Genomic DNA, 26,999 nt, shown 5'->3' with positions numbered 1-26,999 from the left:
TTCTATAGCATTTTGCTTTTACTCCTTCATGGAATCTTTCCAATGCAACTTCACAAAAGCAATGTAAATAAAGTCTTTTTTTTTTTTTTCCTTCTAAAAAGAAGATTATATTCCACAGATTATGTAGTGCAATTGGTTATCTGGTAGAAAAAAAATTATCTTCTTCAGCTCCATGGAAGGAAATGCTGAAAACAGTTCCGTGGTCTCAATAAAAATAGGAAAGTATATCCAGGGTCTTCTGTAAAGTTTCTTTTGTGTTGAACACACAATACCTACTAGTCTGCCTTTAATTGAAGAGTATAGAATCTGGGTCCTGGTTAGCCAGCTGTGCAATGTGCTTTAATACATCCTTTTTGGTAATGATCCCGAGTAGCTTCCTGAAAAATGAAAACACATTGTTAGTGCATCAACACCCACAGAAGGTGTCTGGTTCTCGCATAGCTTCATGTCGGGCAGTTCTAATGCCTTGCCATAGCTGAAGTGCCTTTTCGGACGCCAGCGCTGACACTCTGCACAGAGTATGCGCTCACAAGCCTCAACAGAAACTCACTCAGTATTTTACACTAAAAAAAAAAAGGTGAGGAGGTTATAATCAAAAGCCAAACATTAATAATTATTAACACCCACCTCCTCTGAAAAGATCAACCTGAATGTCTAGTGCTGCATGTGTAAGTCCTACTACTCTCAGTAGCTATGCTACGCGTTCACAAAGGTGCTGAAAGGCACGCCAGGAACTAGGGAACAGGGCAGAAGGGCTGCCGGGAGCGATGCCGAGCAATGCGGCTGTCCGTCAGGAGCTGGAAACATCAGCTGGTCCAAACACACCACAGCAGGGAACAAGGAGAGAATCCCTGCTGGTGCCACGCTTTAGGGAACAGATCGCTCTGTTTCTATCTTTGCCCTCATTCCTTCCCAGCTCAACACCAAAGTGAATTCAAGTAGTTTCATGATGCATATGGCCAGATTTGAACCCTTTCCATCAGTTTGAGACACCCATCACCCTACGGAGCTGCGTCATCGCCTTACAGGCTTTATGTTACTGTTTCAACTGAAGGAGGCTCAGGGGTTTCACAATTGCTTTTTTCCAGATAACAACTGCTCCAGCTGATGCTCAATGCTCTACACGTCAGGGGCCTTTGCTCACTGGAGGGACAGGAGGTTTTGACTCAGGTCTACAGGCAATCCCGGGATGCCAGGGCTCTGCCTGCAGCGTTCTTACCCGTTGTGAGTAACCAGGCACTGGCGCAATCCCAGCTTGCGGAATATATCCACGACGATTTCCATAGGTGTTTGGTCTGTCACCGTGAAAGGACTGAGGTCCAGGATGCTCCTGAGCTTCAGCATAGAAGGGGAGCTTGGAGGCAGCGGAGGAGAGTGGTCAGTGAAATAAATAATTGAAGTGCTCACAATCCCATCCTGCTTCTTCCGGGCATTTTCTGGAAGAAGAAATATTTGATTAAGTACCGACCCTTCTTTCCTTTTCCAAACCGAACAGCACACCCTTTTCTCTCTCTGCCCACATTGGGATAGCCTTAAAAGTCCATTCCTTCCCTCCTTCACCTGCGTTGTTTCTCAAGGCAATCGATGACCCAAGGAGGGTGTGATATGTTTCCACCCTACCTTCCAATAACTACAGCATAACCTCTAAGGTCTGCCAAGTTTTGCCCCCGCAGCGAGATCAGCACACGCTTTGCCTAATGTCAGGGCTGCCATGCATCTCAGCATTTTGCTCTGGCCATGTAAATGCAAGCTCTGGAGATCTTTAACTCCCCCATTTTAAGAGGAGGCAGATAAAATGCTTCGTACTTTTATCAGTCGCTAATTTGGGTCCCGTACAGCGTAGCTAAACAAGTATTTTTAAGCACTTAACCTACTGGCGCAGGCTCCATACCTGTGACTAGGGTTAAGAATAGAAAACAAGGGAAGTACTTGCCATCACTCAGATATTTACACTAGTGCATTAGGCTCCTGCTACACGGGCAATGTGGATATCTGCCACGCTGCAGTTTCGATTTGGTATTTACATTCCGAGACTTACTGGGAAGGGGTTAGCCTGGCAGCCCAACCACCAGACTGGATATTCAGAGCTGGCCATCAAAAGCTAAATCCCGTCCTGCGGCACACAACAGTGCATTACTGTGCGTATCTTGGGGAAAAGATTACTCTTAACGAGGCCCTGGAGATTCGGACTAACACAAATGCGCAAAGTCGCGGTCATACCACAAAGCAGCCTTACAGAAGGCAGGCAACATGTGTAATATGATAGTGCAGCTTCTTTCTGTATTTCATTCCATACTGTCATAAGCTTTTGGCCAGATACTTACCAGAAGAACAAGAGCAATATTCAGGCGCTCCAAAAGACTGTACTGCACATCCTAAACCTGACACTGAAAACTTACCTTAAAAGAGAGAGGGAAGACATGGGGTTGATTCATAGCTGCAGGTAACTTAATTATAACAACTACTCTAGCGCTGCCATGGGACAAAGCCAGCTCAGGACCCAGCCTTCACACCACCCCTACAGAAAGTCGTCAAGCTTGAGCTAAGGCAGCGCATTCAACCACACGCTGGAGAACCCACCGTAGAGCTCAGGCGTTCTCAGCCCTCTGCGACCACGCTGATCCCACGATCACGTTCTACTTTCCTCCAAGGTAAGTGCCACCCCCTCCCAGCCAGCCTGCTCTCACCCGCTCCCTTGCGCCAGCATCCCTGTGCCCCCCTCCCGAAAGCCAGAAGAGGGAAAAGCCAGAGTGTGGGGCTTGGTACCCGTATGCCCAATCTTCACTCCAGAGCAGGCACAATTTTTAAGGACTTCCATGCCCATGTACCCCTCAACCCTAACACAGAGGTTGCTCCTGCTTCATCAAGAGAAGACACACTGTTTCGCCCAAGCCAGCAAAAGACAACACGACCAGAATTTCCACTCGGGTCTCATGCTGGGGAACAGCGCTTGCAAGTTTCTAAGAAACTTGAGGGCAAGAGGAACCTAAATGTGCCCTAAATTGTAATATGGCGAAATTGCTTCCAAAGGAGCTCAACTCACATCACAGATGGAAATCGGACCTGAATGATGCCAGGATGGTGTTTACCGAGTCCTGCCAGCACCGCACACCACCTGCCTCACAACCACCAACACGGGAGCGCAAGAGAAACAAGTGAACAACAAGCCTGGCTTCCAGTGGCGGGGAGAGATGAAAGACTTTAACATCAGTATTGATATTTATAGGTTTGACAGCACCAGCTCAGAAATGACCCAATATTCAGCACATGGACCAATCAGACTTTTTTCCTTAATAAAATAAAATAAGGTTTGAGATATTAACAGTTAAGAACGCTTTTCACATCCAGTTATCCACAAAGCCAGGAAGGCTTAGTTCTTCCTGGCAAGAAGTCTCATGCTTCACAACCATGTCCTAAGGTTTATGAATTAAGCAGAGCCACACTAATCGCTGTCCTTCGCGCTCAATGGTTGCAGACCCCACGCTGCTCGGGGATGGAGATGCAGGCGCCAGTAAGCATAGCCACCAACACTGCTGGGGTTTAAATTCATCAAGTAAATTACAGTCGGTGCCATTTAAAGCCTCTGGTGGCATCATTTATCTATGCCTCTTACCAATTGAAATGATGAGGTCTCTCCTGAGGACAAATCCAACAAGCCTTTGGGACTCCCGTGACACCACCACTGGATAGCCACTGTACGTGGTTTCATTGATGATGGTCTCGACGTCTTCTACAGTCATGCTGTCCTGAGTGATCACAGTCAGAGGAGGATCATTCCTCCGTGGCCTCATTACGTCCATCGCAAGCGTCTTGTGTGAGAACTCCTCCTTGGCTTCCAAGAAAGGGTATCCGTTGAGGCGAATATGGGCATCGTAAATGCCCTCCCGCCCAATGGCATCAGCCACCCACTTGCTGGTCATGGCTGCTGCCATCAGAGGAACAATGTATTCCAGTCCACCAGTGAGCTCAAACATAATAACCACTAGTGACACAGTCATTCGGGTCACCCCACCTGCAAACAGAACACAGGAAGACAGATGACGTGAACAGGCAGTTTTGGGGGGTTCCGGGCAGGAGAGTTGTTCTGAGGTTTGCTACAGCTGTCCTCTGCATCTAGAGAAGGCCTTGCATCAGCAAGCAGTTGTACCGTTGGGCTCCTACATCACATTCAGCATCGCAGTGGAAGCCAAACACGAGCAGAACACAGTACTGAAACCATCTGTCCCTTCCAACATACCGTGCCACGGGCTGGCTTACAAGGCTTCGCTACGTGTTTTTGATGAGTCTTTCCCTGAACTCAGAAGCAACCTTACAAGATGGCTCACTTTCTCTCATGTACATGGCTAGCTGCAAAATGCTCTGGCCGTGCCATTGAAGGGTCTTATACACACCTCCATAGGCAGATCCATGAGATGCGACCTCTGGCAGGCTGTATCATCCTGGCATCCGGCAGTTCCTAGCATTAATTCCCCTAACAGCAAGGGCTTCAGACACCTTACCTTTCAAGTCTGCCGGCCTTCAGCCAGACAGTTTGACTGCTGTTTGTTACGCTTCTGTAGGTTTTCAACACTAAAAGCATTGAGGCATTTCAAGAGAAAATGGATGAGTCTTCTTAAATATTGACTTCATTTTTTTACAACAGCATTTTGTCTTGGTATATTTTAATTATGTTTTTGAGATTCAAGTCCCAAAGCTACTCCCAAATACGTTAGAGGAGTTTTGCTCCAATAACCATCTCCTAAAAGGGCACATACCCTTTAGTACTGTTCAGTGGTAAACAGAACAGTTAATGAAGCAGAACCATATTTATTTTTCATCAACTACATGTAAACAAGAAGCGGTATCCCCTTTAGAAAGGTCAGAGATGGGTTTTATTGTTCCTGAAATGAGAGTTTCACCTGATACAGCAGAGTAGTCCCTGAAGAGTTAAACATATCATTCCGTTGAGGAGAGGACTGGGAATTACAGTGAAAGTGAAGTTCGGTCACATGCACTCAATTTCTCAAATTCAGCCAAGCGGAAGAAGAGTTACCAAAAAACAGAGCACTCGAAAGAAGAGTTGCATTGCGAGACTGAAGGCCAGAACAGGAAGTACAATGAATTAAAACCCCACAGGAACATCTAAAGTCCCTGGCCAGTCTCATTTGTTCTAGCTGCCTATTCAGGAGGCTCCCAGCGAAACCTGTCACGTCCAACGATAGGTTGGTGCTGGCATGAGAATACAAACAGGATGAGATACACACTACACATTCTACTACAAAGTTTCCTGTTCCTGAGATAAAGCCAGCGTCTGTGGCCTGCGAGAACAGCAGCAGTATTTCACTACCACGCTTCTTCACATGGTCAACCAAGACCCAAACCACGGCTTGGACTTCAAAAGACACTTTGCTTACCTAGACACGCTGCAGCCCCAACCATCGCATAGAGGCCAGGAGTGATGCAGTCAGCTCCTTGACTGCACCAGCCGCTGAAGATGGCCCAGTCGTGGTGGTAATAAGCCAGCTGCTCCACGGCTACACCGAGCAACCTGCCTGCAATAGCACCCACCGCCATGCTGGGGATGAAGAGACCTGAAGGGACCTGTGAAAACACGCATCGGTAAACGCTCCGTTTCTCAGGCATTTCAAAGACTCGCGACGGAAGTTCAAAACAGGAGCGAGAGGTTATGCTGAAGTTAAAATTGGCAAGGATGCCTTCCTCTATCACCTCTGTCCTTCCCGCACCCTTGTGCTCTAAAGTCTCTGCAATGTAGTTTGAACTTATTCCTTTCCGAGCAGGAGAAACAGCCACATGAGGTTAGTGTGGAACAGAACAAGCTTTTTTCAAAAGCTTCTTTCCCAAGAGAATATAACAAAGCTTCACCCTCACACCGCTGATGCTCCCTGGTGCCTTTCCAACCACACGAGCACGTGTTTACTGCGGGCACGGGATTTTCCCACTCTGCTGGCTTCACATACTGGGAGTGAAATCATCCTTCTTCCCTGGCAGAAATTCAAACTCCACCGTGAAAGTGAGGGTGCCTGGAATTAGCACACACGGGGCAAGTGACACCCAGCAGAGCCACTGCCAGCAAGTTCCACCTCTGCACTTCAGCCACTCCAGGACTCCGAAAATTCCTATTCTTTGAAGTCAGAGAATTCTCCCCTCCTTTCCTTTTCACACTTGTCACACAGCTTTCTCACAGACTTGATGATCACCTTTGAATGTCAGCGACCACCTTGGGACAACAACGACGTCCAAACCTCTGTGGTGGGGTCACCTTTCTGGACGGACCGCTCGAGGACTGGGGGGCAGGGGGAGATGCTCAGCTCCACTCGCTGAACCCCGCTGCAGGAAAGCTCAGACCTAGGCACTACATCCACAGCTCAGGAAGCTGCCACCAAACAAGTTCAAAACTGTCTGACCAAGGAGCAGCTATGATAAGTGATCATTTACAAATTAAGATATTGCTTGCTTTGCAATTAGCTACTGCACATATGTATCAAAAAGGCTTATGGCAGGACAATTGAGAAATTCTGTGCCTGGAAAATGGGACATGAAGCCCTGAGAGTTCAGTGACTGCATCTGGCACCCACACTCAGGCTAAAAGGTTTCTACTGCCCTTGGTTATGAGCAACAGAACAAGTAATTGCAGTCTATCACCTTGCCCCCTTCTTAACAGAGCCTGGGGAGGAAAACATGCCTGTTCATTGAGCAAATAAAACTCTTAAGACCTGGGGTTCCTGCAGAGGGTGAGAAGAACGTGAGCTCCTTTACAGGCAATTCTCACCTTCATGCCAAAGGTGAAGATCGTGATAAAGACCTTCATTATAAGGGCCAAAGCCAGCTGCCACATGGCGGTGTAAACTCCTGGGCCAGCAGCTCGGTCCGGCAGGTCATCCCCTTTGGTGCTGTTGAAATCATTCACGTACTCACAGAGCTTGGAGGAGTCCAAAATCCCACAGTCATTGAAGAGCTCAGAAATCAGCTCACTGGTGCTCATTCTGGTGTAATCATTGGGGAAGGCCAGAATGGCTGTGATTGCAGTCACGACAAACACCTCCAGCACAGGGTATTTGCCAAGCTTAGTCGTCTTGCGTCGCCTGCACCAGGCAATGTTGCTGCGAATGAAGAAAGCTCCCCAAAGCCCACCAAATATCCCCAAAAGGATGAACGGCACAAGCTCCAGAAGATGCCACGGCATGTGAAACTCCACGTAGAAGAGAACCAGGCGGCTGTTCCCAAAAGGGTTGATGGAGCGCAGGGTAAACGCAGCGACCAGAGCAGCGAAGAAGGAGCGCCACAGCGTCTTGAGAGGAAAGTAGTAACTAACCTGAAAAGAAAAAACAAAGCAGATTCAGTCACTTTAACACTTGTCACTACACCGATCGTTGCCCGGTAACAAAATCATCACCGCGTGAAGTAAAAGCAAGGACTGAGATCGATTTGCACTGGCTACATACCCTCCTCTCCAGCCAAGCCCCCCAGGCGTTACTGTGAGCTCCCGTTCAGTGCGGATTGCAATGACCAGGATGGGTCCCGGCCCGCATACTTCCAATGCAGCAAGTGCCCTCTGTGATCCCTGAAGTGGCGGCGACTTACTCAGACAATAAAAGCTGTCACAAATCAGCTATGAGCTGAATCCAGAGAACTATTTGCCTTGCATGCTCTGCAAAGTCCAGAAGTGCCAAACAGCAGTGCTTGCCATAGCTGCCACCACAACTACTGCTCAGCTGAGCAAAACCATCCCATTCCTCCTCTGAGCTAAGCCCTGAAGCAAGCTGCGGTGAAGCGTTTCACGTCTGGATGAAAAGAACAAGGATCAGAAGAAGTTCCTTGTGAAGTAAAGGGGTTTGATAAGCCAGGTAAGTTTGTTGCCAGGTACCCTGGGACAGAGTTGTCAGGAGAGAGTGGACATACGGAAAACATGACAGAGGCTGTGGCTGTGAGCAGTCAGTATTTCTGAGCACGGACAGACCAGGGGAAACCAACAGGTTTATTGCAAAGCTACAGACAGACATCATCCAAAATAAATTCTCCAGTACTCGTAAGAATTACCTGAAACCCCAATAAGCTTTTAGATTGCTTGGCCTTGTAAATACACCACCAATCAGTATTCAACAGGGTCTCCTTTCCACACCCAAGCAGTTATGAGTGGACTGTATTTTTAAACCAGCAGGGTCAGTTCTTGCAATAAAACAGCTCGCCAAGAGCTAATAGAAAATGCTGATGTTACCTCTTCCAGACTAAAGAGCACTCCTCCGATCGGTGCACCAAAAGCTACAGACACACCAGCAGCTGCAGCTGCTGATAAAACCTAAAAGAGAAACCAAAGACAGTCAGACATTTTCAGCACGTCTCCAAACTTTCCCTCTTTTTTTGTCTGTCTTTAAATTTGCACAATTTTTACCTCCAGTGAGTGCACAGTAAGCCAGCATCTGACCTGTTTTAATGACAGCCAGGAAAAGATGGGGTGAGCCAGCTCCCCAGGGAGAAGGGTTGCAAGCAGCTACCAAAACATTGGTGTTAGCATTTCAACAGTCTCACCCTCAAATTAGTACAAGTGGCATCACTGGCAATCACCTTTTTCTGCCTAGTTCATTCTGCATAGCTGATTTCCTGCTATGCTTTCACCTTAGAGCTTCAGTAAAAGAGAGTAGCAGTAATTTCACCTCCCAGAACACGCTGACTTTTCCCAGGTTTGCCTGTCTCACATTCATACCATTTCTCAGAAGAGGGGATCACAGTGTAACTATAGGTGCTGTGGGGCCACCCAAAACCCTGCCAGCCCATGGGGTGGATTCTGGCGGGTTTGGTTTAGCAGAAGGTAAATTGGCCGATGTGGTACTACCCATCTGACATTAACCTTTGTCCAGTGACTTGTCCAGAGAAAAGCCTTACAGCACTGTGAGGAAACACTCATGAGCTTCACGTTAGACGTTAGCTTGGTTCTTGCACCATGCCCATCGCTGTGTCCCTGAAAGCAAAGCCCTTCATTCTACTCCTACGGCCAAGTCCAGGTCCCTCAAATAGTCCCAACATAGTTTATGGAGTTGCATGGCAAACACCAACAAGCGTCGCAGAACTGGGCCCGCAGCAGGTTAGTGCCAGCAAACGCTCCCATCGCAAATGAGATGACGACCTGCGCTGGGGAGATGCTGTGGTGTCGCTTCCTAACCAAGACAGCTTTTGCTCCAACTAGGTGTTGTGTTGGGCTGAGGCATACCCAGAACATGCCAAAACAGAACAATTTACAGTCAGCGCAAAGCACCAGACCCACCGGTCTCCCCGCACGACCTCAGTGGTTTGACAACACCCGTGTCTCTCCGTACCTCTCTGCGCTTCGCTTCGTTCTTCCTGTACTTGGTGAAGAGATGACACAAGATGTTCCCACAGCAGCAGGCGACGTGCACCAAGGGCCCCTCTTTGCCCAGGCTCAGCCCCGAGGACACCGCCAACACTAAGGTGATGGTTTTGATGATCAGCGTCCACTTGCCCAGGTAGCCTCTAATGATGAAACCACTTAAGATAGTTTTGATCTGGAAGTCAAGCACACAAAGCTCTACAGGCTTCATTCAAGCCCTGGTCAGAGCTCCTGTTTTACTAGGCGCTCCCAGTCCTGCCCTCAACTTTCCCCTACAGCTTTCAGAGGCTGCCCCAGCTATCAAAAGTAACATAGAGTTGGTAAAATTATCCCTCTGTGCAAAGGTTGCAGTAAGTCCTTCCTTCAGGGCCGCTATCCCTGCTGAAGAAAAATCTGAGGCTAGCTTTTGTAGCCTGTCTACAGAAACAGTGTGCTTTTGTTCATACCTCCTGCAGTAAATGCCAAAACATTTTAGTTTTTAAAGGGATTGCATGGAGATTTAAGTACTAGACAGTTTTCAGGCATAGTCTGGAAAAAAAAAATATATGTTAAGCCACCATCTAAAGTGCAAAAAATTATTATTCCATAGCAGGCATGTGTAGTCTTTGGATGGTGGGGAAAAAAAAGCCAACCCACTTTCATTCTCACTCACCTCCGGGATCCCTGAGCCACAGGCATAAGGAGCAAACCCCTTCACAAGTAACACAGCAAGAAGGGAGAATAACAAGGCCCAGATAACGTACATGAAGTAGTTGAGAATATATGCAAAAGCCCCCTGAAATGCAGAGAAAATTACCCAAATTAGATCATTTCAACTGAGATCACATCAAACTCGCGCACTGAAGCAAGCACACAGAAATAACAGGCAGTCTCACATATGGTTATCAGCCAAAAATGACAAGAACTACAGTACATCTGAGGTTTCAAGGACAAGCTGCATTTGCTGGGTTACAGGGATGTGAACCAATCTACCTCTGAACGTCATTATATAAAATATCGAACAAGGTACACAAGTAGCTTGGTACTGGGATAAGTGTTGTCCCAGTCAAGTGGGCTGCTCCACTGGATAGAGCTGCCAGAAACACAAACCTACAGCTCATCTGGCATTCCTCTACAATGTTCATGGGCAAAATACCCTCCGAGCAGCAGGTCTGAGACAGGTGACCAAGACACTGCACTTGTAAATGCATCAGTGTTTTGCTTCCCCTCCGAGGACAACACATAAGTCACTTGCTCATTTACACCCTTGGAAGATCCCAACAATGAATGTTAAACCACTGAACCACCAAGAGCTTACACTTCTGGTATATACACACAGATCACTAGCAAGGGACGATACAGGCTGGGTAAATGGGAAATTTGGCAGCAGAACCAGTTGTAGGGACACGTCACCTCTCCATGGCCAAGGATCAGCTCGGACCAGCTCTTCCACTCCGGACACTTGTCTCGATCCGTAAAGGTTGTGTTGGACTTCCAGCAGCAGTGCTCGTGGTTAAACCAGAAGCCTGCTAAACACACTCCTTCTTTCAAATCTGTCATCCAGTGGGCAGAAATGTCTATCAGACCCGCTAAGGAACCTAGTTTAAAGAAAAAAAAAAAAAAGAAAGAAAGAAAAAAGAAAATTTAATAATTGCCTTATGCAGACTCAAATATCTGAAGGTTAGTCTGCCCTACTAATTTTTGACTCACCTACCAACAAATAGAGTAGTACTGATATTTTTGCATACAATTAACTTTATTCTAGAGAGTGCTAAATGGGAAGAGTTGCTTAAGTATATATGATGAAAAGAGTAGGTCAGGAAACAAAGCATGTCTAATAATATTTCAAAGGCTGACCATCGCAAACTGCGTTCAAACCCACCCTACATCACTGCAAATTAATTCTTCTCAATTATGCTGAAAGAGTGCTTATTAAATATAGCGCAGCAAGTAGTCTGAGAGGCAGAGAGGGATGTATTGCGTTTCTGAAGGACACAGACAAAATATCACCAGTTTCCAGCACAAGAGCTCGAATCCAGGACTTACACTAACAACTCTAAGACTGTGACAGGAATAACATTGAATTTGGAGAAAAAATTTCCAATCCCAATTTAAAAAAAAAAAAAAAAAAGAGAGGAAAGTTACAACTGTGCCAAGTGAAACAAAGCAAGAAGCAGAGAGTCACTACAGAAAGTAATACAGATTTTAAAAAGAGGAATCTTTAACCAATTTCTTATTTTTTCTGTTAAGAATAACTCCTACAACCCCAAAGATAAATGCTGCAATCAGCTCTGGTCTCAACCAAAAGGCGACATCAACACAGAGGTCAGGAACAGAGACCTCTGATCTGTATGAGCAAGTGCTAGCACAAGCTCCAGAGGTAGCAATAAACATTTAGCAAATCTTCCAGTTAATGAAAAACTGGCTAGCAGCTTTCCTATGTAAATATTAACAGAAGACTTAATTTCATTCCTCGTGATGAATGCTTAGCTGCTTTCTATCAGGAAGATCTGCATCCAACTGATTTACTTCTGCTGCACCGGGTCCAAAGTTCACTTCTGAAGTCATTTAAAAGGTCTCTGGCAGTCAACCTCTGAAAGAAGTCTGGCTTCCCAAGAAACACCTCTCACTTTTTATATCTAAGTATAGTGGGGGGGGGTGGGGGAAGAAGAAAATCTTGCTAGCAGTCCTTGACATTAATCTCTCCAGTGTCAAGGAAGAGTGTTCAGCAAAGATGATGTACAGCGCGACACTCTCCTGACCCAGCATTTTGATCAGCTCTGCTTTGATGATTTTTTTTATTTTTTTATTTCAGAACTCTGTAGCAGTAGAAGATTCAGAGCAGCATCCAGGACAGCTTTCAGTCTCAGCTTTTACACAAAACTGGGTATTTACACAAACATGGCCTCAAAGCATTTAAAAAAGAATTCTCTCTAAATTGCAGAGCAGCAGCAGAGCCATCAATATCAGCGCAGCCCCTCGCACAGCCCTTGCTCCAGGGACAAAACCGCCTGCTCCAGCGATCTGCCAGGCTCCGTGGGAGGGATCGATACTGATGCTGCAGTGCAGAACCAGGACTTGGTTTTAAACTGAGGTTTGTTCTTACCTGCCAACAACCCAATAAGAAGCATCAGCAACCAGCCAGAAAAGGCATCGCTTACGCTGTGGATGAGTGCCCAGGTGGACTCTTTACTTCTACTGGTGATCTAGAAAAGTTTTTTTCAGAAAGAAACAACAATCCGTTAAGACACTGATCTACTTTGGTGTAAATGCTCTAAAAACTCCATGGTGACACTGTTAGTGGAAGATTAGCCCCTACATTCAAAACAACAGCTATCATGACATACTAGGCTTTGAGGGGCAAGAGAAAAAGTATCAGGCAGCGGCTGCTCTTACAGTTGGTACAGTAAATGCAGCTCTGGTTAGATGTACAAGAATGGATCAAGGACACTTTCATCTTTCCCAGCAAAAAAGAAAATATTCAAGTAACACTTTCCTCCTAGGTGTCTTCTCCATAAAAAAAAGACAAAATTCATCCCTTAATCTTTTAAAGCCATTCCTTGTTAGTAATAGCAAGTTACCAATATCCTGATGCCACAAGCAAATCTGAACACTGAAGAAACCGTTCAAGCACTTTGCCCCCAGCATCGATGCCCACCAACCGGGAAGAGCAAAGAGAAGCTGCCACCAGCATTCTGCAGTCTCCAGCTGCTGCCTTGACACCTGTAACACAAACTAGATGTTGCTTTGAGCAGAGGAGACTCTGCCAAGCGCTGCTCAGCTGGACAGGAGGGGGTTGCAGGTTTAACACCGGCAGAGAGGAACGGTCAGGTTGGGAACCAGGCTGCGTCGGTGGCACTCGGACCTGTCCAAGATGCCCCAGGAGGGTGAGCTCCTCAGAGGCTCTGGCCCCGTCTGCTGCCTCTGGCAGGGCCAGCTGAAGCCTGTCAGTCTCACTGCTCTTGACAGGCGCACAAAAGGGTGACAGAACAGCTATTGTGCACCCCCGCTGCCTCTCCCAAGGGAAACATTCCAGTACTCCACTATTATTCCCAGACAAAAAGGCACATTGATGCAAACAACTAATGCTTACTAAATGAGGAATAAATAAAGTAAGAATCCTTTCTGCCTGAATGAACGTCATTTGGGTTTTTTTCTCTGCATTTTTCTCTTTCAGATGCTGCACTGATCATGAGTAGAACTGCTACTGAATGAAGGCAGGGGTTGGGGTGGGTGCCAAAACTATTGCCTTTCTATTTCTTTTCACTGGACCAACCCTACACCTCTTTGGCCAGCACTAACTTCTGCCTTGACCCGATTTCAACTTCTTTCGATAAAGACAGAAGCGGTCTTTTTATATAAGCATCTCTGCAGATAGAAAATAGATCGTCCTGTTCCATGCTGACGGGCATCATCTTTGTATACATGCGTCTGTGCATGGCTGCATACATGTGAGAAGTCTCTTCTGTTTGTACTCTTAATCCATAGATGCGAATGGTTCTTCGGGCAGAAGGCAGTGGGGGCACGAAGCCCCCTAATTGGGTCCGTACTTGCTCAACTTTGGGCATTATACTGTATTGTATGTACTCACACACTGAGCAGGGACTGCGTTCAGTTTCTGCACTGTTACTAAGACACAAGTATTTTTGTGAGGCTCAGGAAAAAAAAAATAATTAAAGAATATTTTGGCAAGCAAATAGACAAGTCGAGTTCAGTCATCACCCTACAAGAGTTCTGCCAGCAAGGGTTTCTCATGAATCAGGGGCACACTGGGGACATCAGTACTTTATTTAAAGCATCCCTTGCTTTCTAAGCAGATGCCTTTAATCACAGAGAGCGGTGAAGTCCTGGGAATGAATTCTGAAAGAATTGCCCTTAGTCATCTGAAACGTGCAGCACAAAAAAATTCCAATACAAAGAGCATCATTCACAAGTGCAATTGCGTGAGCAGAAACACAGCCTGTTTCTTTATCAATAAACAGGATCATGGGTGCTTAGATTCTTCCATCATAAACCACGCAACAGCAATGTAATTCTTCCAAATAACATATGCATCTTCCATGAGCAGGACTGCAGGTTTTGCTACGCTTCAGTCTTGAGCAAGTTTAACATGGCACAGGAAAATGTGCCATTAAGGTATTTAAGACGTTTATCAGAAATCCACTGAAGCTCTTTTAACAAATAAAAGCCTTCAGAAGAGAAGTGGCAATTGATAAACAGCAACACGTTCAATTTAGCATTCCTTTTCCTCAAACTAAAGATCCCGCGGAGAGGCTCTCAGTTCCCGGCCTAAGGGCCATCCCTCCATCCTAGGTGTCTGCCTAGTCAGTGCCTCCCTAGTCTGGCGCTCAGAACTAAGATTAGCTCCAGCAAGTTAATTATTCTGCCTTCAGTGCCAGCAAGGAGCAGTAAGAAATTTTACCTCTCTGTGCCTGTCCCGGTCCCTGGACTTCTCTCGCACCCAATCTATAGTGTTAAAATCTTCGTAGGTGCCCACACCAGGAAGAGGCTCCTCCAGGAAATCCATCATGGTGCTTGTGCCGTTCATCCCTCCTCCATTATATGAGGAAAATCCTGGCAGGGAAGGAAGTTGGAAAATTGAGCATTTCTTAGTTTTCCCCCTTTTTAGAAAACAAACCCAAACCCAAACACATCGCCAAAACAGTAGCTTAGGGGGAAAACCACAGATTTCAGTGGAAGCAAAGAGCTAACGAGCTGTTCCTTGAGCTAAATACCCCAAGCAAGCCTCCCAGGGATGATTGGGGCAGCACGGGGAGACCCTTCCCCAGCTCCAGCAGTTCACGTAGAGATGGGGTCATTCCTTGAAACGACTGTTCCAAGAACCAAAGCAAATCAACACAGCACCAAGAGGTTAACTGTTCCCTAAATCCAGGGCTTGCCGTGACGATAATCCACCGTTTGACAAAAGCAGAGGCGAGAGGGAGAGGAGGAGGTGAATACTCGAGACCCCCAGCAGAGCTGAAGGGAGTCCCAAGAGGATCTAGTGAAGGTGAAAGCAGGAAGGGCAGGAGGGCTACGGACGGGAGCAGGGAGACAGGGGAGCATCCGACCCCCCCATCGCCATTGAGGGGGGCCAGGAGGGCCTGAAAAGCAGCAAGTAGTGCCAAATGGGGGCTTGGGAAGATACCAAATCGGGGCTTGCAGCCTCCCTTCAGGTCAAACAAGCAAAGTGTCATTCCCCCCAGTTCCACCATCCTCTGCCAAGAAAATAAATCCATTAATCATAGAATCGTTGAACAACTTGGGTTGGAAGGGATCTTTAAAGATCATCTAGTCCAACCCTCCTAGGCCTGGACCCCAGCGTCGAAAACGGGTTAGATCCAGTGGGTTAATGTTGTCTGCATCTATTCCTGTTTTCATTTGCTCCTAGAACAAACTATTGAGCATCTTTGATCTGAAAAGAACCGTTAAAATCCCCGTTAATGTAACACTTATTCCTTGCTCCTTTAAAAATGGGTTTCTTAAAGTCCCTTGCAAGCACGTTGAAGAAGGTACTGAAACACACTGAGGGAAAAACAAAACAAAGGTCTTTTAAACCTTATCCAAGGAAATCAATCCATTTTCTTGACAGATTAATTGACATGGAACAAGTTTTTCTGTGCAATTCAGCCCAAGCTTCATTCCTTTGCTTGTGCAAGCACCAAGGCCCCTGCTCCAAGTCAACACCAACAGAATCCTTCACCAATTACTCCACATATTTTTCTTTCTAAGCCACTGAATGCTGAAGGGGCAAAAATTGCCTGGGTTGCTCCAAGAAACACTCTGTTAAATTTCAGTGGAGGTGAAAGGTGCCCTGCAGTCTTTTACCCACTATGCAAAAGCATCCTCAGAAAATGTGACAGTACCTTACGCCCCGCACACTAGCTCCGAAACTCCCTTACGAAGCCTTTCACGCTACTCTCACTCCCAAAGGCACTCTCTATGGCCCTAACATCTCCTAAGCTAAGCTTACACCTGCTACAGTGCTATCTGGGTTGCTTGGGATTTTTTTTTTCCCCCCAATTCTGAAAAGTAAAACCACACTAAAGGGAAGTCCCCATTACAAATGCACGCGAACCGGGAAGAGGGGCTGAGAGCCGCCGGCCAACAACGCCCTCGTCTGCGGGGCTCGAGCAGGTCTGCACAGCAGCCTTCCCACCCCGACACAGCTGCGATCCACACCAAGCTCAGGTGAAGAGCACCTCTTCTGTCGTACACAAACCGGAGACAGAACAGCCAGTTTTCTACATCGAGCCTGGCCGATGATGAATGCGCATTCTGGAGTTGTCCCATACCCATCCATAGGCACCTCTGGCAGCCTTGGTCGCCACTATTTAACTTTGATACCCCTACAAGAAGCCAGCAGCGACCTTCCAGACTACCTGCTGTGCACAACCTTTCTGTTTCAGAAAGGGAGGAGGAGGAAAGGATGAGACCGATGCACACGAAGGAGGGGAAGGATGCAACCGCTTTTGTACCTGCAGCCTGCGCTTCCTTCCGCGCCCGGGAAGATGGCACAGGAGCGAGACGCAGCTGCTGCACTCTGCGTTTGGAGGGACAGAGAACCGAGCTGTGCAACAAGTTGTAAGGCAGCAGGGAGTCGCCCAGATGAGCTCCCCGACATCCCAGCTCTGAAGACCTTTTAAAACAGTAATGTACAACATGTATTGCTGGTTGGAAGAGGAGAAGAGGAAGGTGCTGCCAGCCAGCTAACGTGCAAGTTGAGGAATCTCAGTAAGTGGTTGCCAGCCAGCAGCAAACCAAAGAGAAGCGGGCTACAGAAAACCCATGAGAAGGCAGTAAGAGACTGAAGTCCTCAGTAGCCTATTTCTCACCTGAGTTGGGAATCCCAGCCTTAAACAATCACAAATCATCCACAGCACACCAAAGTCACTTGCACCCCGTATGCTCCGCAGAGCAAGCCCGAGTTCACATACTCCTAGCAATCCATACTAGCAGAACGTACACTGCGCACATTCTTCCTCCAGCTGCACCCTGCTCCAAACAGCTTCCAAGGACATACACACGGAGACACAGGTAGGGAGGCTGCTTTTTCAGACCTCAGCAAGAGAGTATATCTAATCACGGCTCTGTAAGACACTAAGGGTTTACAGTTATCCAGAAGAAAAAAGAAAAAGTCACAAAACGTAAAATTCAGTCAAAATTGAAAGGTGGTGGAGAAGACGAGTATTAAAACGCCCATATAGAAGGATAATGTTTAATATTTCATTTAGCATATTTAGGTTGTAGATCCCACCTGAAGACATCTTTGCCCCGGTGGTAAGTAAGGAATTCAAACAACTGCTCTCTACCCCATCACCTACAAGCAAGAAAGGGGAAAAGGGACCTACAATGTCTTTCCCAAGCCCACTTCCCAGGCCGGCACAGCTGCCTCTTAACAGAGAAAAAGCTGCAGGAAAACAAGATGAGTCATGAGGCATAACTGACGACTACCACAAAATAACCCACTTTAAAAAGACTCCTTGCTTCATTTGGGACAAAAAAAAAAGGTTAACTGCAGTTCTCCGGAGAGCTTCCCAAGTGGGGGGTGTACAGACTGTGAGCCCCACCTGCCCGACTTGCACTGCAAAGAAAATGGGGCACATTCGCCAAAAGCCTCAAGGAATTACTCTGTTTTTAACAATATTTTTGCACTTACAAGGCCAACAGCTTGGAAATACAGAAATTGGCATCAATGCTTTCAGAGACTTCCCCATTCAAATACCCTCCCTGGAAATCCCAAGCACTTTTCTACAAATCTGACAGACCAAAACCTCCTTGAATGAAGCATCCTAATAACAACGGACAACCAGGTTCAGCTCGTACAGCGCTGAGACACCTGCAACTCCTCCTGCAAGCCTGCTTACCTGTATAAAGCCATCTGGACGAGTCCTGCCCCACAGCTTCTCAAGGCAATGACCCCCCCCCCGAAGCAGTTATCTGACACAGGGGACAAGACGAGGCATCATCTCACTCAACTACAGCTCAAACAGGTCACACCTACAGTTCAGGGCTGCAGATCTTCACAGCAAAAGCCACGGACGTGGATACCGTGACTGCCGCGGACCCTGGGAGGTAAGCCAGGGTTTGATCCAGTGCATCAGCTCGACGGTGGCACCGGGCTGCGAGCGTGCCACTACCTCCCAGACCGCACAACATCCCAACGCCCACCCGGGCCGCTCTGTGCCATACCAGATGTTCTCACCACGGTCACCGGCTTGCTCACCTGGGTCCAGTTCCCATTTCCAGGGTCCCCTCTCACATTACAGTGCATTTTAAACAACGACGCTTAGATAGGAGCTGCTTTTCTGGAAAAGCTGAAATACAAATTTGGGGGTGGAGGGGCAGTTTCTGACTGTTGGTAAGAGCATTATGGAGAGCCATCATCCACCCAGGCATTTGTTTTGGCTCTGTTTCCCAGACAAGGGAACCACCATGGCCCCATCACTTTTACAGCAGCTCCAGACAGAAGTAATGAGGTGGCTCTGGCGGGGGGGTCTTTGAGGCTTTGCTAAGAGTGGGTGAGGGGTTTCTGCCAAGCCCAGCAATGTAGAAGATAACACTGAGTCTACCTTGAGAAACAGAAGATGAACAACTACCTCCTGAACACTCACCTCTCAAAGCCAAGCAGCCCAGCCAGAAGAGTTTGCTTTTGTTTCTACAGGAATGACCAACTCTTCTAGAAGTGCAATGATAATTCCTGTCTCCATGCTGCAGGCTTTCACTGTCTGTTCAATTTTATTTTGGCATATCTACCATAATCTTTCCTAAAGATAAAGAGACACAGCTGTCTTAAAAAAGTATTAATAAAGCAGTGTTAAACCTAGTGAACTTCGAGAAGCGTTTTCTGCAAGAAGATGCGATCAGGGCCATTCCTTGCTCACTCTTCTGGAATAACTGCCCAGACCAGCGACTTTTAGCTGTCCCGGGAATACTCTCAGCTCCGAGCTGCCACGGAGCAAGACGACCAAGACCTGGAGGGCAGGCAGTCAGCACAGAGCCCTGCCCCGCAAGGCAGGAGGGGCTGCAGGCCATCGCATCCTCAGCAGCACCCCGATACACAGCACCCAAAGTCCCACAGGTACCAGCCCGCACGATCCCATCCATACCACAAGTGGCAGCTGCACAGGGGCTCTCGTGACGAGGCCAAGTGGAGGAGTAATGGGACTGCCTGAACTTGCACGCTCAGGACCGGCCAGGTGCAGTTTGGAGCCTGATCCTGCCCTCCACTGACCCCTGTTCAGCCCAGGCTGCCCAGCCCTGAAGCTGCAGGGTTTACACTACAAAAGCAGAACCCCCAGGTCTCCAGCCATACAGGGCAATTTCACAGCAGGGGATAAACTGTCCATTTGACAGAAGATAATGAGAAAATGTCCTTATATTTTTTTCAGGAGTAATACCAAACTATAAAATGGCTGACAGCCATAAATATTTATCAAGATCATATTTCCTGCCTCCGTTTGTTGCAAATCAAGGACCCTAGGATAAGTAGATGGGAATAAAGGAAGAAAATGAGCTCAGTAATGCCTTGCCAAAACACAATCAGGATGATCATACAGGTCTCCCTAGCTTCTAATGTACAGCTCTCTAAATCAGTATTTAATGCCTAGACACAGCGAGTTAAATGTGACTCTGTTACAGAAGTATAGTCCATTTTTTAAACACGGATTTGTTAGCGTTTTGATCACCTCTTCTCCCCAAAACGGGTTAATGCTCCACTTTAGAGAGTCTGCCTGGTTTAAAAAAAAAAAAAAAAAAAAAAGGCAGTGCTTGTTAAAGTTACAGGCATCTATCATTTGCAATACAGCAAACGTACAGGGCTTTAACAATCATCCTGCCAGCACAGCAAGACGACAGCAACGGCACCTGGGAGAGGTCTGCCTCCGCACCGCTTCCCTTGCTCTAGCAAACCTGGAAAAAGAAAGGGTTTTGCAGACAAAAGGGATCCCGGCAGTCAACACCCAACCATTACACAGCAGAAATCCAACAGACCACCCCGGCTGCTCACCCTGCCCAACCACCCCTTCATCCGAGCGGAGGAGCGGGAGCAGCTTCAGAGCCACCGCCAGCAGTTTGCTGCTCCGCAGACAGACACGTTCTTCTCCCCCTTGGCTCACGTCCCCTCTTCCTCCCTGGAAGGGGTCTCCTCACCCTCGCTCAGCCACTCTTCCTCCCGTTGGAGCACCTTTGGAAGCCCGTCATCCATCCCATGGCCGCAGGGGTCGAAGGACGGCGGGAGTTCTTTCGTCTTACAGTGACACTTGCCGCATCCTTTCGCTCTGGACTCGGCCGAAGAGGAGCCCGCAGCGGCGCTGAGCCCTCCCCGCATGCCCGGCGTGTCGTCACGAGAGCCGGCCCTTGCACCTCGCTGGAAGGGGCAGGATTTGAGCGGCACTGGGAGAGGTTCACGCTTGCAGGCAGGCAAGGGCAGAGGAAGCTGGCTACGTTTGGGGATCATGACTCCTGATGCGCCCAGAACGGAGGCTGCACCCCAAAGCTGCGAGCGGAGCCGCTCAGGCAGCACTCAGGACATTTTGATCTGGCAGAATACATTCCCCGGGACTAAAATCTGCCCGTCTGCTGTGCCGCACAGACTCGGTACTGCAGACAGCTGAAGCTGACTGCGCAAGGGCTTTAAGATGGAGAATAACTCGTCGCTAACGCAGTTTGCTGTCACAAGCACTAGAAGCCAGGCAGGTTAAAGCTGTATGCTCAGACCTCCAGACCCCCTTCACCCCGACAGTCCAACCCCAAAGATGTGGCAAACCTGGCACTTCGCCACCACGCCTGCAGTCTGTCTGCGGAGGGACGCCCCAGACACCAGCACCCGGTTAACCACAGCAGACGGATGATGCTCCCAGCACACCAGCCCGGGACATACCCTGCTCCACACCCGCACGTCTGCAAAGCTCTGGACCAACTCAAGCTTCAGCACAGCAAGACATGCATTTATCAGCGGAGTTTCCTGACACTGGTGGGTCAGTCACAGACATACTGAAAAAAACTCTTTCTTTCCCCACCTAGCTGACATTTTGCTTGCTAGGTAATTTTTGCTTGCTAAACAGCTAGCAGCAATGCTCTTTGCTTACTGTCCTTCCAGGAGGCAGGCAGGCACTGGATGATGCTTCTGTCCTCTCTGCGCAGGCAGTACTTCAGAGTGCTTTCCCCCACCCTGCCGGGGCCCCAGGAGTGCTCTTTATCTTGCCATTCAATGTACATAAGAGCTCAAAGGGGCTGGTGATTAAGTTCTTCTGGCTCCAATTTGCTAGTGATAGCTTGTCATTTAAACATTATCTGGCAAATGTGAAACCCTACACTCGACATACCGGCCGGAGGCTGCTCTGACATCTGTGGGTTTCTGGCTGGAGGTCAAGGAGGAAGGCGGGTGAAGAAAAAAAGCCAGAGAGGAGACACCTCCCAGCTCAGGGATCCATCTCAGAGGTTGGCCTCGGTGGGTCAGTTAGTCTAACATGCCAGAGGTGCAGCGGTTTAGTGAAATCCCCTGGCTAGCAAACCAAGCAGAGGCATTTAATCCTCCTGAGAGCAGCAGCCAGACGGCCATCCCCAATATTGCAGCCACCTACACCGCCTGCCTCCACGTCCCACCGCACAGAGCAAGTATGTCTGGAGAGGATAGACAAGGACAGGGCTAGGGCAAAACAACAAAAATCCATATGAAACCAAGCTTCGTTAACCCTGCTGCACTTTTGGGTGTTATTTGTTGCTACTGCAATTCTCAATTCTTGCCCTTAGAGCCCACAGAGAAAAAAAAACTACTTCTTAAATCCTACAGCACAAAGGAGACCTTCCAGTCATTGAAACATTTTTAAGGCTTCCTCTGAAAGAAGTGGGGAAACACAGTCCTGCCTTTGCTCCCTACAACTTGAAGGGCATCCAGAGACTACCATGATGCTCAGGCTTTGTGCCGTGTTCCTCCCAAGCCCACCGTGCCTCACCGCTGCAATGAGCGGGAGAAAGGGCCACTAAAGAAAAAGCACAAAATAAGCCAACATCGCTGCCTAACTCATACACCCAACTGGAACCACTTTAACCTATTCAGAGGAAACCATTTGTATTTTAATAGTTTTGGAAAGGGATATCAAGGAATTAGAAATCAGTACAACTTACCCTCATAACAAACCGCTTGACAGAACCGACCCCTCATCTAGGCGATGTTACTTGGTAAGGCAGCTGTTCCAACAGATCGTGCTAAAGGAATCAGGCCTCATAAATCCCGTTTTATTTTTTGAAGAAATACAAACAGGACTGCAGATATAATCTAACTGACCGTGTATTTGGGTATCCATGAAGCTTTGGACAGAATTTTCTTTAGAAGGTCTTGAGCAGAGTAAGCTCTTGGGGAGTAACAGGGAAAGTTTTCTCACAGAAAAGGATCTGGCTGAAGACACAGGATGATAAAGGCATAAATTCCTACATTTTTGAAACAGGAGGAAGGCAACAGTGGAATCCCATTCATTTCTTTGTACTGGATTATTCAGTATATTTGTAAGTGGTTAGAAGGTCTTGAGCAGAGTAAGCTCTTGGGGAGTAACAGGGAAAGTTTTCTCACAGAAAAGGATCTGGCTGAAGACACAGGATGATAAAGGCATAAATTCCTACATTTTTGAAACAGGAGGAAGGCAACAGTGGAATCCCATTCATTTCTGTTTGTACTGGATTATTCAGTATATTCGTAAGTGGTCTGGAAACGTGGTGCCTACGCTTACGGTAACTTGTGCTGGGTAACGAGCATCTCTTCGGTTGGCCTCCAAGGACTACAGCTGGACTACAGGGGAGCAGAAGAAACTGAGTGCCAACAAGGCAAGGCAGACAGGGAGGGGGCAGAGACAACTGTGAACAACGTCATGCTCTAAATCAGCATGTCTGACTTAAAAACTCAAGCGTCTGCAGATAATGCTCTGCAAGTCATTGCTCAATACTTGAGAGCAGTCAACAAGGAAATAGCTGGGGTTTTTTTTAAATCCCTTAAACTAAGAAGCAGAAAAGATTTACTGCGGTACTAATGCACCTTGAACATCACGTGTAGTTCTGGTCACCTTTACTGTGGCACAGAAAGGAGGTGATGGCAATAACATGAAACAGCTTCTGGGAAACATGACTGTATCCTTAAAAAGACTGTGCCGCCCCATCAACCCTGTGGCCAAGATTAAAATCTACACTTTGACAACAATTCCGAGAAAGCACTGCTAAGATTCCCTTTCTGCCTGGTGTAACACCATTACCCTAGTACCAAGACTACAAGGAAAACCAGAAAAGCATCAGGGGATTTTATTAAAAAGCCAAGTGTGATTCCCAAGCACAATTTAACGGCGTGGAAAAAAAACAATTTCAAGGAAAGTTTTATCTGTTCCCTTTTATTGACAAAATGCTGAAGTCCAAATCGAAGAAGATAAGAGAGAGAGAATGTGCTACTCACAGTGAGTTTTCAATAACGCTCACAGCACAGTAGCAGGCATGAAAAGCGGCTGCAGTCCATTTCAAATCGTTTTGACTGAAAGAAGCCTGAAGCACTCAATATCTACATTTTGGCTCAAGCTCTTGAAGAGCTTCAGCCTTTGGGAAGCAGGTGCACTCTTGCAAATACCAGTTAGGAATAAAGTTTCACGGTCAGTCTAGATCCTACGTGAAGATCTGTGCTCCTGTGAAGCATCCTGTGTTCCAGGCACCAGGCAAGGCTGGTGGTTCCCATGGGGGACCTGACACAGTACAAAAGTCCTGTCACTCATTAGTCGAGGGCTTGTACGGAAAGCACGGAGGAGCACCGGCTGCCAAACACACTCCAGATTCACAGATCTACCAAGCAGCAGGTGATGCTTCCTCCTCTGCTCACCTTACAGGATCTCTAAGCTCCAGCTGTGGCTCTTTTTTCAACCTGAGATGCCACCACTCTTGTAGGAGAGTTTGACAGTCTTGGAGAAGGTGGTAAGAGAGGGCTGGGTTCTGGCTCCAGAAGGCATCACTGACTCCCCCCACCCACAACACACCAGACAGCCAAAGCAGCAGGTCCCAGCCAGAGCTTTGCAGCCAACTCCACCACGGGAGAGCCCCCGTTACCACCCCTCCAGCTCCAACCAAGCCTGTGCCACCGCATCTTCAGGTTGCGCGCCTGGCACCCAAACATTTGCCAGCAAACACTTCCTGAAGTCAGCAGGGGAAATTTGTAGAGTGAACTGAAACTGGTATTTGGGTAAGCAACTCGTTCCCCTTTTAAATTTCCTCTTTTACTTCTGCGTTCACCCTCCTGCGGGCTTAAACACCCTGTCGCCAGAGAGACCCTCTTTCAGGGGAACTGCTCCTCTCTGCCACCGGCTTTAGGGCAGCAGCCCCCGGAAGAGCCACCACCACCACCATCGCTCCAAGTCGCACGTGCCAGTGGGGTGGACCTCCGCTTTTTTCATAGAACTAGCCACAGGCCTTCAAACGCCCCGAGCAGAGACAGGAAAAGCCTATTTAAGCAAGGAGGGAAACAACCAAGTGCTGTTTCAGGCCTGCAGCAAAACTAAAACTCAGATCGAGTTACCTGCCGCTGTTTCTAAGCTCCATAGAATAATAATTTCCTTACAAGAGGTTAAAGAATTCAGCTCCTTCTCTCTAAATATTAAACGTGAGCAGACGTTTAACTTCAGACAGCTGATACTCCAATGGCTATAGAAAAAGCAGTTCTCACCCGCAGGTAAGACAAGATGAATCTACAATTCCATTACCAACACGCGTAACATCAATTCTGCACATACTAGTAATTAATAGATTTGCAGAAGTAAATTCGGTCACAAGTCACCGTTTCAAGCTCTGTGCAAGGCGTTCTGGAGCAGACTCCCAGAGGTGCCCAGTTCTAAACGTCACTCCCACCACCAGGCCAGGCTGGAGCGAGCACGCCGCCCGGCACCTTCCCCACAGCCGGCTCCTGCGTACCAGCCACCCTCCTTCGCTTAGGCAGAACCCACGAAACAACACACTCACGATGTAAATCTTGCACACGGACCAAGGTTTTTTAACCACAAACCAATGCTTATCACTCAGCGTTATTGCAACCACTACAAAAACACAGCCATCCTTCCTCTGCTTGAGCCTGAAAGCGGTGAGAGGGACCAAGCCAAGCAGAAAACAATCCCGTGCTCCTTACAGGATCTCCAGCAGCACAAGAGCTGGTAGTTTCGGCTACTGACAGGCGACATTTGAGGCAGTCTGTCTTCGTTTGCACTACCTAGAGGTAGACCACATAGTTGAGAAGCAAACCAGAAGGACTTCTTTTTAGTTTTTTTTACAGGAAACAGGGGTGGGGGAAGAAGAGGACGAGAAGGTTTATGGGAAGTCATGGCAACTTGCAGCCTGCTGCCCAAAATTAAGTATTTTTGCTTTTAAACTAACTGATGATATTTTACGGAAAACAAAAATCAGGCAGATCTTGCTTGTCTAGTGCCAAAGTTCAGCAAAACCATGCAGATCTACCTCTGCCCCACTAATTTCACAACCTCAGGCTCAGACTGGAGGAGGTAGCACAGACCCTCTCTGGACAGGTGAGCGGTGGCCGGGGAAGCCAAGTGTCTCAGGCCATGTGCAAGCTCAGCACCAAACCCCTGTGCGCTGTTACACTTTGAGATTCTCTCCACAACAGAGAACCCTTAAAATTACAGGTAAAGAAGAAGGGAAGGTGAGGGCAGAGTCTCTGCTCCTTTCACCAACCCTTAGGAATCACTTTGCACTGTCATCCCTGCCCCTCACTCACGACACCTCCCTCGTGGCACGGCCAGCTCTTCCCTACAGCAGCTATTTCGGAAACTCCAGAAAGGACTATCCAAAGCCTGAAAAGCAATGTGGTGGGAGAGGATATGCTACATTTAATAGCAAAGTAACCACACAGACGGCTAAGAGGGCAGTTTTCCTCTCTGACATGTTACTGGAGGCACACAGCCTGAGATCAGGCAGCTCGGTTGCGGGAGGCAGACAAGCAGTGCCTCCCCACCAACAAAGTCACTCACACGCTTCTTGCAACTGCCGTTTATTTTAAGGAGATTTTCCACTTTGCACGGAACACATGCCTCCCACCAACCTCTGTTACAAAGCAACGCTGGGAGGCAAATGTGGCACACGAGCAAGCGTTCGGCTGTTCGGCCGAAGTCTATTCAGGGATGCAATGCCGTGCAGAATCCTGCAAACTATTTGCATTGGTGCCGTGAAACGCAAGACCTGTCCTAGGCAGAGGCAAGTGGGCCCCATGCAGAAAGTATTAACATGAAATTCTACCGAAAGCCATGATGAAAAACAGAAAGCGGAGAGATGCACAGGCATTACCTCCCGTCTCCCTGTCGAGTGGCGGGTCATCGTCTGCCATGGAGAAGTCCAGAGACGCTCCCGCTATTTCCAGCATATCTTCATCACTCGTGCTGCTCTGGAAACTCCCCCGACGATACCCCTTCTGATCCATGGCCAGAGCTTCCAAACCTGGGAGCAAAGGGAAATATTTTAGAGTACAAGCATGAAGACTCATTTTCTACTCCAACCAGACTGATGCCCACTTGACACTTTGTCCTGAAGAGCAGGAGGCCGCATGGCTCTTCCCACGTAAAGGAGAAACGCAGCAATACCACCTGAAATTTGGGCTAGAACAAGCAACTGCTCAGGACAAAACTGGATGTTTACAACTCCAAGCAAAGCT

At 47.8% G+C, this 26,999-nt stretch overlaps 1 protein-coding gene across 1 annotated transcript; it reads right to left on the bottom strand.

Moving 5' to 3' along the window:
* LOC104166614 (H(+)/Cl(-) exchange transporter 5) lies at positions 1–26,779 on the bottom strand. Its single transcript, XM_009706614.1, has 12 exons — positions 26,636–26,779; positions 14,745–14,896; positions 12,429–12,528; positions 10,736–10,920; positions 9,996–10,118; positions 9,312–9,518; positions 8,216–8,296; positions 6,770–7,312; positions 5,394–5,580; positions 3,614–4,012; positions 1,220–1,436; positions 1–377 (listed from the first exon to the last, which is right to left on the bottom strand). Exons 1-12 carry the CDS (start codon positions 26,766–26,768, stop codon positions 287–289), a joined length of 2,418 nt encoding a protein of 805 aa, XP_009704916.1. The 5' UTR covers positions 26,769–26,779; the 3' UTR covers positions 1–286.
* Between the last annotated feature and the right edge of the window lie 220 nt (positions 26,780–26,999).

Source organism: Cariama cristata, unplaced genomic scaffold (genome assembly GCF_000690535.1).
Source record: "Cariama cristata isolate BGI_N322 unplaced genomic scaffold, ASM69053v1 scaffold14828, whole genome shotgun sequence".
Lineage (NCBI taxonomy): Eukaryota > Metazoa > Chordata > Aves > Cariamiformes > Cariamidae > Cariama > Cariama cristata.
The sequence above is the reverse complement of the archived record's forward strand: the minus strand, read 5'-3'. Positions and strand labels throughout refer to the sequence as shown.